This window comes from Haliotis rubra, unplaced genomic scaffold (assembly GCF_003918875.1).
Source record: "Haliotis rubra isolate DU_JTF1 unplaced genomic scaffold, ASM391887v1 Scf506, whole genome shotgun sequence".
NCBI lineage: Eukaryota > Metazoa > Mollusca > Gastropoda > Lepetellida > Haliotidae > Haliotis > Haliotis rubra.
This window is the reverse complement of record NW_025767198.1, coordinates 57,184-73,495: the sequence shown is the minus strand read 5'-3', so window position 1 is coordinate 73,495 and position 16,312 is coordinate 57,184. Positions and strand designations below refer to the sequence as shown.

At 38.3% G+C, this 16,312-nt stretch overlaps 1 protein-coding gene and 1 long non-coding RNA gene across 2 annotated transcripts in view; one reads left to right on the top strand and one right to left on the bottom strand.

The window, feature by feature from the left end:
* Positions 1-16,312, bottom strand: part of LOC124292037 (putative oxidoreductase GLYR1 homolog) — an 89,560-nt gene that overhangs the window by 42,484 nt on the left and 30,764 nt on the right. The window contains 3 exon segments of the mRNA XM_046729110.1: positions 2,369-2,581; positions 3,075-3,158; positions 10,269-10,580. Of these exon segments, the coding sequence (XP_046585066.1) occupies positions 2,369-2,581; positions 3,075-3,158; positions 10,269-10,580 (609 nt within the window).
* LOC124292041 lies at positions 632-15,451 on the top strand. Its single transcript, XR_006902346.1, has 4 exons — positions 632-646; positions 10,811-10,819; positions 11,605-11,606; positions 15,362-15,451. It is a non-coding gene; the product is annotated as an uncharacterized LOC124292041 (long non-coding RNA).

Here is a 16,312-nt window from a genome sequence, read left to right as displayed (position 1 = left end):
TCCTGGAGTCTTTAAGATAAATTCAGTCATGACTTGGAACGAGCTTGTAGTGCTTATGAAATGTAACAGACAAAACAAACCTTGTGAAAAATATTGTTAATACAAACAAGTGTTCCAAAATGTTTTTTTGTTCGATTATGAGAAAACATGATCGATTGCTTGGTCGTCTAGTCATTGCGGCCAATCTTCGATTATTTCAGTTAATCGCACCACCACTTATTAGTTTGAAAATTTGAACTATAAATTGTATATTTACATACCTATCTCTTATCCCTACAGGTGTCAATGCATGTACACCAACTTAGGGTGTATGTTATGGTACTGACTGCACAACTCCACCTGACAGGTATTGGAGTGTCCTGACATCATGTATATCCATCCTTTAATAACTCCTCCTCAGTTACTAAATTTACACATCTATTAAACACAACTGGCATAGTCCATCTCCTCTGTGATACTGTTATAAACATGTATAAATGACGTCAATCTTTATCTTAAATATTATACACTACTTGTATCTTAAATTTTAAATGTATTAATATCCTACTCTTTCATTCATTAACACTAGATGAATGCAACACATGGTGTATGAATGTTAGGCATTGTAACAGCAGTACGAATGTACGTAACTATATTGTACTTCATTGTATTGTTTGTATTGTGTTAATGATATTGTGTGTAGGGTATCTGTATTCTGCATACTAGTATATGTTAGTATTGAATGTATGATTATAATACATGTATATTTATGTGTGTGTATGTATGTATGTATATATATGTGTGTATGTATGTATGTGTGTGTGTCGCGTCGCGTGATATTGTGTGTGTGTGTGCATGCATGTGTGTGTGTGGATGTGTGTGTGTGTGGTCTGTATGTATGTGTGTATATGTATGTATGCGCATGCGTGATATTATGTGCGGTTGTATGCTGTTTTGTATATGTGATTATATGTTTGTTTGTATGTATGTTTGTTGTATATATGTTATGTATGTATGCATACCTGTACGTGTTAACTTCAAATGTATACGATTATACGGGTGCTGATATTTGTTGGTTCACAATGTTTTTATTGATTTAATATAGTCTCCCATAACCCAACGGGTGGTTTCTGTACTATTAACTTCTGTACAAAACGCATGCATTCTATGACAATGTACAGAAAGTGAGACTCAAATAAACATTATCTCTCTCTCTGTATTAAATCAATCTATTATTGACATAAATGATATGTACCTTACATATAACATAAACGACATATAACATCAAATAAAGATTTAATTATATGTATGTCACTGTCTCGGTGGATAAAACCTAACACAGGACACATAACACCCCCTATACCCCTCATCACAATGCTACAACTTCTATTGCCTACTGGTTACAACAGATGTGGATCAGGATAGCAGGGCCACATTCCTTCAACTATGACTTCACTGCATCATAAACCCATTGCATAATATCCAAGCACTGGGTGATGTTTCAGAAACCATGAGAAATCAATCAATGTAAACAGTGTTACCCATCTGCTCAAGAATCATCACCCTAACCTGTTTACAGCATTTTATTACAGATGAACATTTATCTGTGTGTGATATGTGGACAAAAAATGTTTTAAGTTATAACTGTCAGTGATACTTTTAAAAAACTGGCAGCAATATGTTTTCGACTGAACAGTCCGCTATAAAACCCTGCCATCAGCAGTGGTGTGGTAAAAGGCTGAAACAAATTATATGTGGCAATCTGTGTCAATTTAACATTGAAGAGTATGTTTGCTGAAATGCATTAATAGAAGGAAACTTAAAACATTATAGAACAAACTTTATGGATAACAACTTCTTTTTATTAAGTGACTTTTGAACAGTCTTGTACCGTTGTCAAGCATAATGGAACATGAAGAAGGGGAAGTATATATATACTGAAACAAAGAAAACAACATAATTAACATGCCATCAGCAGGACAGGCGTGGTGATGTACAAATAATAATGAGATGTTTATACAAGAGTTTATACAGTAGAAAATGAGTGCATCATAGCCGGATGGAAAGAAGTATCCTGGTCTGGGTTGATGGTGGGCTTTTACGTTGATGTGGACGGCTTCCGGTTTAACATGGTGATGTCAGACCACTCTCATTTGATGATTGGGTTTGCTTTGAAAAATGCATTAATTGGTAGAAGTTCTTTTCACTGATGGGTCGGGACATTTTCTTAAAACAATCACAGTATTTTGTAGAACACATTTTGGGTTGTTGTTCTTTCACTGGTTTGTTCTATGGAGAATTTGTACTTCCTAACTTCTAAAATGCCACTCAAAGAAGTTAACTTAAAACATGTAAGACTAAGCATCTTTATTGAGAAATAGACACATACCTTTGATGCAGTTCGGTTCCAGACAGTGACCTCGTGGCCTGACCTCAGCAGATTCATCACCATACCCTGTCCCATAATGCCTAGTCCCAGGAAGCCGATGCGCAGGGGTGTGGGGATGACAGACTTGGCGGAATTGCGTGTGAGGAGGGCGTCGTCTATCTGTGTGGAGGAGGAGACAGCTGTGCCGCTGGTGGTAGATGGGACCCCCAGGTCCTGAAATACACAACTCTTGCTTACAACTGAAACACCTTACATGCTTGGGCGAGACTGTCACAGCATCAGCCCTACATCGTTACACCTAAACGAACAATTCGGTTAGACTATTAGAACGGGAGAAAATGCATGCTCAGGTAAATGTAAAATGGGGTTCTTTAAAACCAGTACCAGTTGAAATAAGCACACAGTGAGCAAGTTGAAGACAACTCTAAATGGCCATGCTGCTGCTCGGGTGATTACTTCATTACTATATATAATAGGTTAAACCTTCCAGTAGCCCCACGATGCAGTGTAAGTATTGTATTCTTCTTAACCAATTGATTGGGTCCATAGGAATATTTGTTTGTGGTACTTCAAGCTACTGAACAGTGTAGTTTCTACGACTTCCTTCCCGACAGAGATCAGCCCATCTGAACACTGTTGCAACTGACAGTTGTTCCTTTGTTAAAACCTCCTATAAAAAATCCATGACTTTTCAAAAGCCCCTGACCTTATGTTGATTTCCTTGAGATTTGCCTGAGGTGCCCTGCATTCCCTTCACTTGTAGAGACAATGTCATAGACAGCCAGCTAACCTGAGCAAAGTTGCAACAGGAAATTTGCTAAAATATCTGACAATCAACCACATCCTGTGAAGGTAAGAAAGATGTGCTGTGCTAGATAGGCAAGCTGGACAGGAGGTGGGTAATCATTAGCCATTAATCATGGTATCGGTATGAATCTGGTAGTTATCTCCTTAAGATCCCTCACTTAAACAAACCCAAACCCATATAATACAATGGAAGGACTAGATGTTGGCTGGGTTGCTGGGCCCACACCTGCACAGTTCCACACGGACAGCACTGCTGGGTCTAGTGTCTTCATGTTGTGTCTCACATCAGAATCTGCCCTCATCACCATTAGCAATGCAGTCAGTGACTAACTAGGCACTTCTCTGGTGTAATACTTAGAAAAACATTAGCAACTGCACTGGACAATACTGATATAACTGCTATCTGATAATTCTGATACTTGACGTGACTCTCACCTGATTATACTGGTAACAGACAACACAGGCACCTGATTATACTGGTAACAGACAATACAGGTACGTGACTGTACTGGTAACAGACAATACAGGCACCTCATTATACTGGTAACAGACAATACAGGTACCTGATTTGCTGGTAACAGACAATACAGGCACCTGATTATACTGGTAACAGACAATACAGGTACCAGATTATACTGGTAACACACCTGACTATACTGGTAACAGACACCTGATTATACTGGTAACAGACAATACAGGTACCAGATTATACTGGTAACAGACACCTGATTATACTGGTACCAGACAATACAGGTACCAGATTATACTGGTAACAGACACCTGATTATACTGGTTACAGACAATACAGGTACGTAACTGTACTGGTAACAGACAATAGAGGCACCTGATTATACTGGTAACAGACACCTGATTATACTGGTAACAGACAATACAGGTACCAGATTATACTGGTAACAGACAACACTGAGTTTAGCACCTGAATATTCCAGCAATATCTGGTAACCAGAAATGGGCTTTAACACATTGTGCCCACAACCCGGTCTTCGCGCGATCGACTGGTAACAGACAAACACAGGCACCTGATTATACTGGTAACAGACAATACAGGTACGTGACTGTACTTGTAACAGACAATACAGGCACCTCATTATACTGGTAACAGACAATACAGGTACCTGATTATACTGGTAACAGACAATACAGGTACCTGATTATACTGGTAACAATGCAATACAGGTACCTGAGTATACTGGTAACAGGCAAAACAGGCACCAGATTATACTGGTAACAGACAATACAGGCACCAGATTATACTTGTAACAATGCAATACAGGTACCTGATTATACTGGTAACAATGCAATACAGGCACCTGATTATACTGGTAACAGACAATACAGGCACCAGATTATACTGGTTACAGACAACACAGGTACCTGAGTATACTGGTAACAGGCAATACAGGCACCTGATTATACTGGTAACAGACAATACAGGTACTTGACAAAACCACTAAGCATGTGCAAGAAGATGTATAGTTTGGCATGAAATGCATGTGGACCCGTTTTTTTGTAAATATCTCTTCATCCAATGACCCAATCGATCTCAAACTGTGCAAGTGGATGTTTTGTCAGACAACCTATCACATTGTAAATCACCGATTTTATGCATTTGTATTAAAGAATCTGTCTATGTAACTGTCAACAAAATAAACAGCAGAACGCAGAAGGCTTGCAGAGGGAGGGAGCCAATGACCTGTAACAGCGGTAGTGTTGGGTCATAAAGGTAAATACACGTGCAGTTCATGATAGGTACCTGTGCACTGCACAGTGATAGACCGTTTGGATCATTCACATTGACTACTTCTAGCTGTCATCATGAAAGCTTATTCAGATGATGCTAAACGTTTAATATGCAATGTGTTTAATTTTTTTATAAAAGAGAGCAAACGTAGCAAACCGATTTATAAGGTGTCGGATTACATGAAACGTACAACTTTTGCTCTTGGCATGAAAAAGAACATCGTGCCAACAATTGTGAAAAATAAACCAACAACCAATAAACAAAACCTTGTACAAAAAGGTAGGCATCCAAAGTTAGATTCTTTTGACATCAGGGTCATCGGCATAGCTGACCTACATTGACGAACGTTGACCTTTATGACCCAACACTGCCGCTGTTACAGGTCATTGGCTCCCTCCCTCTGCAAGCCTTCTGCGTTCTGCTGTTTATTTTGTTGACAGTTACATAGACAGATTCTTTAATACAAATGCATAAAATCGGTGATTTACAATGTGATTAGGTTGTCTGACAAAACATCCACTTGCACAGTTTGAGATCGATTGGGTCATTGGATGAAGAGATATTTACAAAAAACCGGGTCCACATGCATTTCATGCCAAACTATAGCTTGCATTGACCTCAGTCCCCAAATATGCAACAACAGAGAATATGGAGAAGGGCAATGTGTATATGGAAGGGCAGTGTGTATATGTATGGCCAATTTATTAATAGAGGAGACCCCGGGACTGTGTGTATATGTAAGGCCAATGGGCTAATAGAGGAGACCCTGGGACTGTGTGTATATGTAAGGCCAATGGGCTAATAGAGGAGACCCCGGGACTGTGTGTATATGTAAGGCCAATGGGATAAAAAGGAGACCCTGGGACTGTGTGTATATGTATGGCCAATATATAAATAGAGGAGACCCTGGGACTGTGTGTATATGTAAGGCCAATATATTAATAGAGGTGACCCTGGGATTGTGTGTACATGTAAGGCCAATGGCCTAAAAGAGGAGACCCTGGGACTGTGTGTATATGTAAGGCCAATGGGCTAATAGAGGAGACCCTGGGACTGTGTGTATATGTAAGGCCAATGGGCTAATAGAGGAGACCCTGGGACTGTGTGTATATGTAAGGCCAATGGGCTAATAGAGGAGACCCTGGGACTGTGTGTATATGTAAGGCCAATGGGCTAATAGAGGAGACCCTGGGACTGTGTGTATATGTAAGGCCAATGGGCTAATAGAGGAGACCCTGGGACTGTGTGTACATGTAAGGGCAATGGCCTAAAAGAGGAGACCCTGGGATTGTGTGTATGTTTAGGGAAAGTGTGTATATAGAAGAGAAGTGTCTATATTGAGGGACAGCGTGGATATAGAAGAGAAGTTTGTACATTGAGGGATTGCATGTATGTGGAGAGACAGAATGTACATAGAAGAGAAGTGCCTATATTGAGGGATTGTGTATATATTGACGAGAGAAGGGCCTATTTTGAGGGGCAGTGTGTTAATACTGGACACCCTCTACTGAGAGACAGTGTGTTAATAGAAGAGACCCTATACTGCAGGGCAATGTCTTGATAGTGGAGACCTTATAAAGAGGGAGTGTTAATAGAGGAGACCCTATACTGGGGGACAGTGTGTTAATAGTGGAGACCCTGTACTGAGGGACAGTGTGTTAATAGTGGAGACCCTATACTGAGCGACAGTGTGTTAATAGAGACCCTATACTGAGCGACAGTGTGTTAATAGAGACACTATACTGAGGGAGAGGGTGTTAATAGTGGAGACCCTATACTGAAGGGCAGTGTGTTAATAGTGGAGACCCTATACTGAGGGACAGTGTGTTAATAGAGGAGACCCTATACTGAGGGGCAGTGTTTATATGGAGGAGACCCTATACTGAGGGACAGTGTGTTAATAGAGGAGACCCTATACTGAGGGGCAGTGTCTTGATAGTGGAGACCCTATACCGAGGGAGTGTTAATAGAGGAGACCCTATACTGAGGGGACAGTGTGTTAACAGAGGAGACCCTATACTGAGGGACAGTATGTATATAGAGGAGACCCTTTACTGAAGGACAGTGTATTAATAGTGGAGACCCTATACTGAGGGGCAGTGTGTTAATAGAGGAGACTGCCTGACTGAATTTTGGTTTTACGCCGCTTTTAGCAATATTCCAGCAACATCACGGCAGGGGACACCAGAAATGGGCTTCACAAATTGTACCCATGTGGGGATTCTAACCCGGGTCTTAGGCGTGTCGAGCCAACGCTTTAACCACTGGGCTACCCCACAGCCCTTATAGAGGAGACCCTATACTGAGGGACAGTATGTATATAGAGGAGACCCTATACTGAAGGACAGTGTGTTAATAGTGGATACGCTATACTGAGGGAGTAATAATAGAAGAGACCCTATACTGGGGGACAGTGTGCATATGGAGGAGACCCTATACTGAGGGACAGTATGTATATAGAGGAGACCCTATACCGAGGGGCATTGTGTTAATAGAGGAGACCCTATACTGAGGGGCATTGTGTTAATAGCGGAAGCCCTATACCGAGGGAGCGTTAATAGAGGAGACCCTATACTGGGGGACTGTATGTATATGGAGGAGACCCTATACTGGGGACAGTATGTATATGGAGGAGACCCTATACTGAGGGACAGTGTGTTAACAGAGGAGACCCTATACCGAGGGAGCGGTTAATAGAGGAGACCTTGTACTGAGGGGCAGTGTGTTAATAGTGGAGACCCTATAACGAGGGACAGTATGTATATGGAGGAGACCCTATACTGAGGGACAGTGTGTTAATAGTGGAGACCCTATACCGAGGGACAGTATGTATATGGAGGAGACCCTATACTGAGGGACAGTGTGTTAATAGAGGAGACCCTATACTGAGGGGCAGTGTGTTAATAGAGGAGACCCTATACTGAGGCAGTGTGTTAATAGAGGAGACCCTATACTGAGGGACAGTGTGTTAATAGTGGAGACCCTATACTGAGGGGCAGTGTGTTAATAGAGGAGACCCTATACTGAGGGGCAGTGTGTTAATAGAGGAGACTCTATACCGAGGGAGTGTTAATAGAGGAGACCCTATACTGAGGGACAGTGTGTTAATAGAGGAGACCCTATACTGAGGGGCAGTGTGTTAATAGTGGAGACCCTATACTGAGGGAGTTGTTAATAGAGGAGACCCTATACTGAGGGGCAGTGTGTTAATAGTGGAGACCCTATACTGAGGGGCAGTGTGTTAATAGAGGAGACCCTATACTGAGGGACAGTGTGTTAATAGAGGAGACCCTATACTGAGGGGGCAGTGTGTTAATAGTGGAGACCCTATACTGAGGGGCAGTGTGTTAATAGAAGAGACTCTATACCTACGCCCAGCTTTTAGGAGTGTTAATAGAGGAGACCCTATACTGAGGGACAGTGTGTTAATAGTGGAGACCCTATACTGAGGGGCAGTGTGTTAATAGTGGAGACCCTATACTGAGGGGCAGTGTGTTAATAGAGGAGACCCTATACTGAGGGGCAGTGTGTTAATAGAGGAGACCCTATACTGAGGGACAGTGTGTTAATAGAAGAGACTCTATAACTGAGGGACAGTGTGTTAATAGAGGAGACCCTATACTGAGGGGCAGTGTGTTAATAGAAGAGACTCTATACCGAGGGAGTGTTAATAGAGGAGACCCTATACTGAGGGACAGTGTGTTAATAGTGGAGACGCTATACTGAGGGAGCGTTAATAGAGGAGACCCTATACTGAGGGACAGTGTGTTAATAGTGGAGACCCTATACTGAGGGGCAGTGTGTTAATAGAGGAGACCCTATACTGAGGGACAGTGTGTTAATAGTGGAGACCCTATACTGAGGGACAGTGTGTTAATAGTGGAGACCCTATACTGAAGGGCAGTGTGTTAATAGAGGAGACCCTATACTGAGGGGCAGTGTGTTAATAGTGGAGACCCTATACTGAGGGGCAGTGTGTTAATAGAGGAGACCCTATACTGAGGGGCAGTGTGTTAATAGAAGAGACTCTATACCGAGGGAGTGTTAATAGAGGAGACCCTATACTGAGGGACAGTGTGTTAATAGTGCAGACGCTATACTGACGGAGCGTTAATAGAGGAGACCCTATACTGAGGGACAGTGTGTTAATAGTGGAGACCCTATAGTGAGGGACAGTGTGCATCTTGAGGAGACCCTATACTGAGGGACAGTGTGTATATGGAGGAGACCCTATACCAAGGGACAGTGTGTTAATAGTGGAGACCCTATACTGAGGGACAGTTTTTTAATAGTGGAGACCCTATACCGAGGGACAGTATGTATATGGAGGAGACTCTTTACTGAGGGACAGTGTGTTAATAGAGGAGACCCTATACCGAGGGAGTGTTAATAGAGGAGACCCTATACCGAGGGACAGTGTGTATATGGAGGAGACCCTATACTGAGGGACAGTGTGTGTATGAAGAATTACTCACACATTAGGACTAAAATGAAAAAGCTGAACTGTCTGTGATCCCTGTGAGAATGGAATAATTCTTACTGCAGCAACTTGCTCATGTTTCAAACCACTAATATTTTGAATATTTTACTCCATCAAGATAGCCAGCTTTCCCAAAGTCACTGGGATCTGTTACTAGAGTGTATAGCCCGTCCCACCATTGAAAAAATATACTTAACTTGGTTTGAATGAAGAATTTTAGTTTTTGGGACAGGCTGTGTTTGTTCAGGACAGGTCGCTGTTTTGGACAGCCAGTCCTTGGACAGGCCACACTTAAAACTATTTTATACACTGGTTACTATGGATACATATCCAGAATACACTACACGAGGAAGGAGGAAGAAGAGAATATCCCATAAAGCAGGAGATAATTCACAGAAATATAGGGCTGTAAGTCCATGGCTATTTTCTCCGCCATATCTGGTTTGAAAAAAGCCTTGGGAAAGAACTTACAAACATTCACATGACAGTGAAATATCTGTACCGCGCATCCTTACCTCAGTCATTCATCACGAGTATCAGAGATATCACTTCATCTAACAGTCATCTAGCCTTTCTTCTAAAACAACATATTATGGCCAAAACATACACTTAGGAAACAATATTAATAATTAAGTTCCAGAATAGGACATTCAAAAAAGTTATACAACTCAAAAACATGGGGATATTAGTGTGGAAGCACAAGAATATCCTGTAAGTTGCTTGTACACATGCCTTCTGGACAGAACTTCCTGTCTATTCAACTTTGTTCAGTGTCTTCATTTACATTTTCCTCTTTTCTTGATCTGACCTTTTCTCTAATAACGGATATAAGAAAGGAACTCAGTGCACACCTTATCCATTTCTTCATCATCGGGCATGTCATAAATGTCTTTGGATTTGATTTTGGTGGGCTCTGGTGAAAGGCCTATTTCTTGATAAAATTCATCTTTTGAAATGTTTGGTGTCTTAGAATAATCCGGAATCACAATGGACTCTGAGGATGATTTTGGAGTATCTGGTGATTTCACAGGTGACTTGACTGTTTGTGTATTCATGAGAATCTTTTGTCTCTTTGATGGCGGTGTTTTAGACGTGGAAGGCCTGGGTTCATCTCGGGGAGCTGACAGGGGCCGCTTGAGTGTTGGTTTGCGAACCGGTGTGGGCTGAAAATACACAAGATAAACGATCAGATAGTACAACAGTAAATAAACACTAAAAAAATCAACAGCATGTATTATCACATACGTCATCCCAGTGCACATTACTGACTTCCAAACAACATCTTAAACTGAGAATAATCTCCTTTATATACCTAGTATCAGCTCCCACAGGAAATGTCCCTTGTGTTATCATCGCCAGGAGAAAATCAGTTCCCCAACAGCAATTATTCTAGAAACAAAATGTTTAATTTTGGGGGTTTAATTCTAGCAAGCAATTAAACTGAGGACTAAATTTTACTGAGAAACTCATTTTCGCTCATTTCATTCCAATGCCAGGCCATAACAGAGAACATATACAACTTTTTTGCCATGTGCATTTGATTACGAGGCCAAACATTTCAAATGATGTATGGTGATAATCTACAATGTTGTATGTTATACCACAGTAATGATTATGATTATATTGTACAATGTTCCTTGTTACACCATAGTAATAAGTTATGATTACATTCTGCAGTAATGTTACCTGTTATACAATAGTAAATTTAAATGATGCCACATGAGTTGCTAATATCTCTGAACCGATTTAAACCTAAGAGCAGAATAGTGTTTCCCAAATTTGGAACATATTTTAACACACAATTTTGGTGAACATATCAAGATACTGTACAGCTGAATCTAAAAACTCCTTATCAATATGCGTGTGTATACACTACAGTCCTCCATCTTCATGGGCTAAAAATGGCTGGCATGAAGTGTCTAGTCAACTAGTGTCTGAAGAGGGTCGTAAGGCAAGGGTGCTGATTACAGTCTTGCTAGAACCGAGTCTTTGTTTGATTTGTTATTAAATAATAGCAAGTACATCCCATTGTGGTGGTAGGTAGTCACAAGTAGGGCTGGCTATCAATATACATCATAGGGATCGATTATCGTTCATCAAATATCGATCAGTTATCTACAAATATCGGGAAAATAACTTTGAGCAAAGATTCTGAAAGAAATCAACATATTTCACATCACTGGTGAGTGGTGACATATTCAGGCATGGATGACGTACAACACAGCGTTCTGAACATAATTTAGAAGCAACCAATGAATAAGGACCAATCTTTGAGTATTGAGACAGCGCAATTAAAACTATATTTCATCACAAGAATTTATGCATGATATTATCCATGCCACAATTTTCATATTTTTTTTTTTTATTCATTCAAAATCAGTAGATACAAGTATACAAAGTACATGATGCAACAACACTTGTACACCGTAGAACAGAAATTCATATGGGTTGGCATTACACATATTGGGATCTTCATTAGGCTGGGAATGTGTGCAGTAGAGATGACCATTTTCTGTCAAATTGTAATATGTTTTGATTCTTACTGGCAATAAACTTTTCTGTCTTGAAAATATCACTCAATATTTTTACAAATGTATCCAGTGATAACTAATTTTTTTAATACTTGATATATGGATATATTTTTTACTGGCAAGAAGTATGTGATTCATAAGGTCGTTATTATTTCCGCCAATTAAGACTGTATATTTTGTCAGGGTAAAATTTTCTGATGATTTATCTTCAATATATTCTTTCAGTTTCAGCCAGAACGTTTTCACACACTCACATTCCCAATAAACATGTATCAAATTTTCTGACATTAAATTACAAAAGGAGCAAAGTTCATCATCTACTAATTTCATTCTCAATAATTCTTTCTTTGTGTAGACAATATTGTGGATAAATTTAAACTGGAAGTCAATCAATTTAGTATCTTTTGTACATCTTCTATATTTTCTAAAATATCTTGCCATGGAATTGCAATATCAAAGATATTTTGCCATTTTTCACATGTTGAAGGTAGGTTTTCAGTAGTTATAAGTTTATCATAGAAATATCTGGATCTCTTTGGTGCTGAAAGTAAATCTATCAGTGATGTGTTAAGATAATGATTATGAACAATCAATAAATTCTTTCTTATAGTTTCTTTCCATTTTTGGGTATATTTGAAAGAACCTGATAATAGTCAAGAATTGTGCCTTTAATTTTGTAAGTTTTCTTAGTTCACTAAATGGCAAAATACCTTGATCATTACACAAGTCTCTTATAGAGTGAATACGTTTGAGATGCCAATGTCTTATAATGAAATTACTATTTGGGAATTGGTGATTGAACCAAAGGGGTTGGGATAAGATTTGATCAATATCTGTAAAATCAGTTTTATGTGTTTTATAGAATATTCCCCATGCAGCCAATACATCTTTCCAATAGGGATTCATAATACTGACATAATTTTCAATATTGGCTCCAAGCAGAAATATATCTTTAATTGGAAAGATACTAGGGCTAGAACTGCTATTATTTTGAAGATATTTATGTAAAACTGACAGTTTTAAAGAGTTTATGAATACCTGTACATTAACCATTCTGAGTCCCCCCTCTTCATATTTTCTAATAAGTGTCGTTCACTTTATCTTATCCAGCTTATCATTCCAGATGAATTTATAAAATATATTGTTTAATTTGTCAATGAATTCCTTTGGAGGATTTGGGAGTGAAGTGAATATATGCACCAATGATGAAAGTGCTAAAGTTTTAATAACAGTTATTTTAGGTCTTATTCCTAGAATATCAAAATCCCCATTATGCCAATCAAGCTTAAGATCCTGGCATAAAATCATGCTATTACCTGCCATTGAGCCTATCCACACTGCTTTCGTTTTATCTATATTTATTCTTAAACCAGACATTTTGTAGAAATTATTGAGAGTGTCAGTTGCTGCCCTTAAACTTTCTTCACGCCCATTGAGAAATAATTCAGTATCATCTGCATACTGTCCAATTTTATGTTCAGTGTTATTCAATGTAATTCCTTTTATTGCAGTGTTGTTACGGATCATTATTCCTAAAATTTCAGCCACTAAGATGAATATATAGGGAGAGACTGGGTCCCCTTGTCTACAGCCCCTTTCATTGTCAAAAAAATTGTGATAAATGACCATTCTGTATAACACATGATGTAGCATTATTGATTAATATTTTGATCCATTTTTCCATATTCGGTCCAAAGTCAAGCTTTCCAATTGTTAAAATTATAAATTCTTTAGAGACAGTGTCAAAAGCTTTTTCAAAGTCAATAAGTAACAAGAGTCCCTTTTTATCTTGTACTTTTGCTTCAAACATAATGTCGTATAATAATCTAATGTTCTCGCTAATACACCTTCCAGGTATAAAACCTGTCTGAGTTTCATGAATAAGAGTATTCAATGTTTTTTTAATTCTATTGGCTATACATGTGCTGAGTAGTTTATACATAGAATTCAGTAGGGAAATTGGGCGCCAGTTTTTTAACAACTGTCTATTTTTGTTAGCTTTTGGAATACATGTGATGACGCCTCTGTTTATTGTTGGACTTAAAATTGTCTTTGTTCATTTAATATAGCCTTACCATCTGATATTACTTCCCCTTTGTCACTGATAACACTATTCATAAGCTTACTGGTATAATTTCTATTTTCGAGATGACAGAAATAGTTGGTTGGTTTTTCTCCTTCCTCATACCACTGAATTCGATTTCTTATCTGTATACCTCCTATTTCATCTTCTTTTAATTTTTCAAACTCTAATTTACATTTGGATAGTTCAGAAAGTTTAGTTTCACATATGGTTTAGAAATTTTCTCTCATTTCTTCTTCCATTGCCAAAACTTTTCCTTCTAAATTTTTGCTTTTTTCAGTTTTGATTTTTTTTAAGTAGGAAGAGAATGATATTGTTTTCCCCCTTACTTTCATTAAAAATATTTCTAAGAACAAAGTGTCGCTTATATTAAGTTGTAGTTTAGAATCTTCAATATCACCTAGTTCATCCTCAGTGCAGTTACAGTATTCTAATTTAGTTTCAAAAAGCATATCCTTGACTGTGTTTACATATTCTTGGTTATAAAGTAATGATGTGTTTAGTTTCCAGTATTCTCCACCCCGTTCCTTATTAAGTTGATTAGAAAAAGACATGGTAATTGCTGAATGATCAGATTTATATCCTGGAAGTATTGAACAGTCTGTTGTCATGTTTACTAAATCTTGAGAAACTAAAAAGAAATCAAGTCTGGACTGTTGTTTAGGGTTTCTTTTCCACCATGTGTATTTCTTTACATCATAATTTCTCTCCCTCCAAATGTCTGTCAAATCATACTTTTCTATATTATCTAACACTACTTTTCTTGCTTTTGGATTATTGATATTTTTATAATTTTCTAAGTCTATGGAAGGATTAAGAACTAAGTTGCAGTCTCCGCATATTATGAGAGATTCATTTTCAAATTCATCAATTTTATGAAATGATGCATTATAAAAATCAGGTTGATCTTGATTAGGACCATATATCTTAGTCAATGTGATTCTTATTCCTTCTATAGTTACATCTGCTATTATATAGTTTCCACTGTTGTCAGTCATGAATTTGTGGATACTTACTTCCCAAATTATTGTTAAATAAAATAGCAACCCCTCTTGCATTTGATTTATATGGTGCTATAATGCTTTGAAGTCCCTATTCATTTCTCATAGTAGTTTCATCTTCCTTGGAAATATGAATGTCTTGCAGACATATAATTGAAAACTTTCTTTTACGCCAAAGGTTCAATATTTCTTTACGTTTTGTCTTTTCTGCCAGGCCTCTACAATTGGCTGAAGCTATTCTTATCTTATCACCCATATTGCTTCATAATGTGTGTACTGGTATTATAACTCAAATGCCTACTGATATGAATGTTTATCATTTTTTGGAGAAAACAAGATAATAAAAGAAATCTGAAAACATAAAAGCTGAAAAAAGGCGTTACCACAAGTCAAATCCATCCTCTAGTAAATAAGTATTGGTATAAATTCTATAGAGAAATGTATGTATACAAGAGAGCTGTGTACAAGAGGTGTCTTAAAACTAGGTCAAATAAGGGAGGTAACTCTGGTTCTGGTCAGTTCGATAACAGTATCAAAGGTATTTGACATTAATAAATCTTTCAATGTACAAGAATTATTGTCAGCAGGAATGTTTTGTTCTTCTATGCATATATTTATATGCTACAAACTCACGTTTTGGGGTCTGGAGACCATACTGCAGACAGGCAGTCGTGAACTGGTAACAGACTTGCTTGTCCCTCGACAATTCAGTGCAAATCACGTGATCAGTGACCATATTACACATGCGGTTAAAAAGCATATATCATTCACATCCTCAAGTGGCAATCATATATAAATACCACAATCAGAAAAAATCTTAATATTGATAGCGGTATTTATATGTAATACATGCTGTTCATTAAACGGAGACATCAAATGCATTGTCACTATCAGTGTAGCGAATGTCAACAATAGTCACATGATTTGGTACAAAGCACGTGATCAGTGACCGTATTACTCATGCGGCTATAAGCATATCATTGACATGCTCAAATGGTAGTCATATATAAATACAGCATTCAGAAAAAGTCTTAAAACTGATAGAGATATTTGTGTGTAATAGATGTTGTTTCATTAGAAGGTGACACCAAATGCATTGTCACTATCAGTGAGGTAGCGAATGTCAACAATAGTCACATGATTGCGGACCCACATGGGTCTAAAAATAGACATGTAAACAAACTGCTCATGAGAGCTGTGAAGATAGTATATATTGATAAATATCCATAGCAATAGTCTTCCGATTGCTTATCTTCGATAGGGATTATTGTTATATAGTC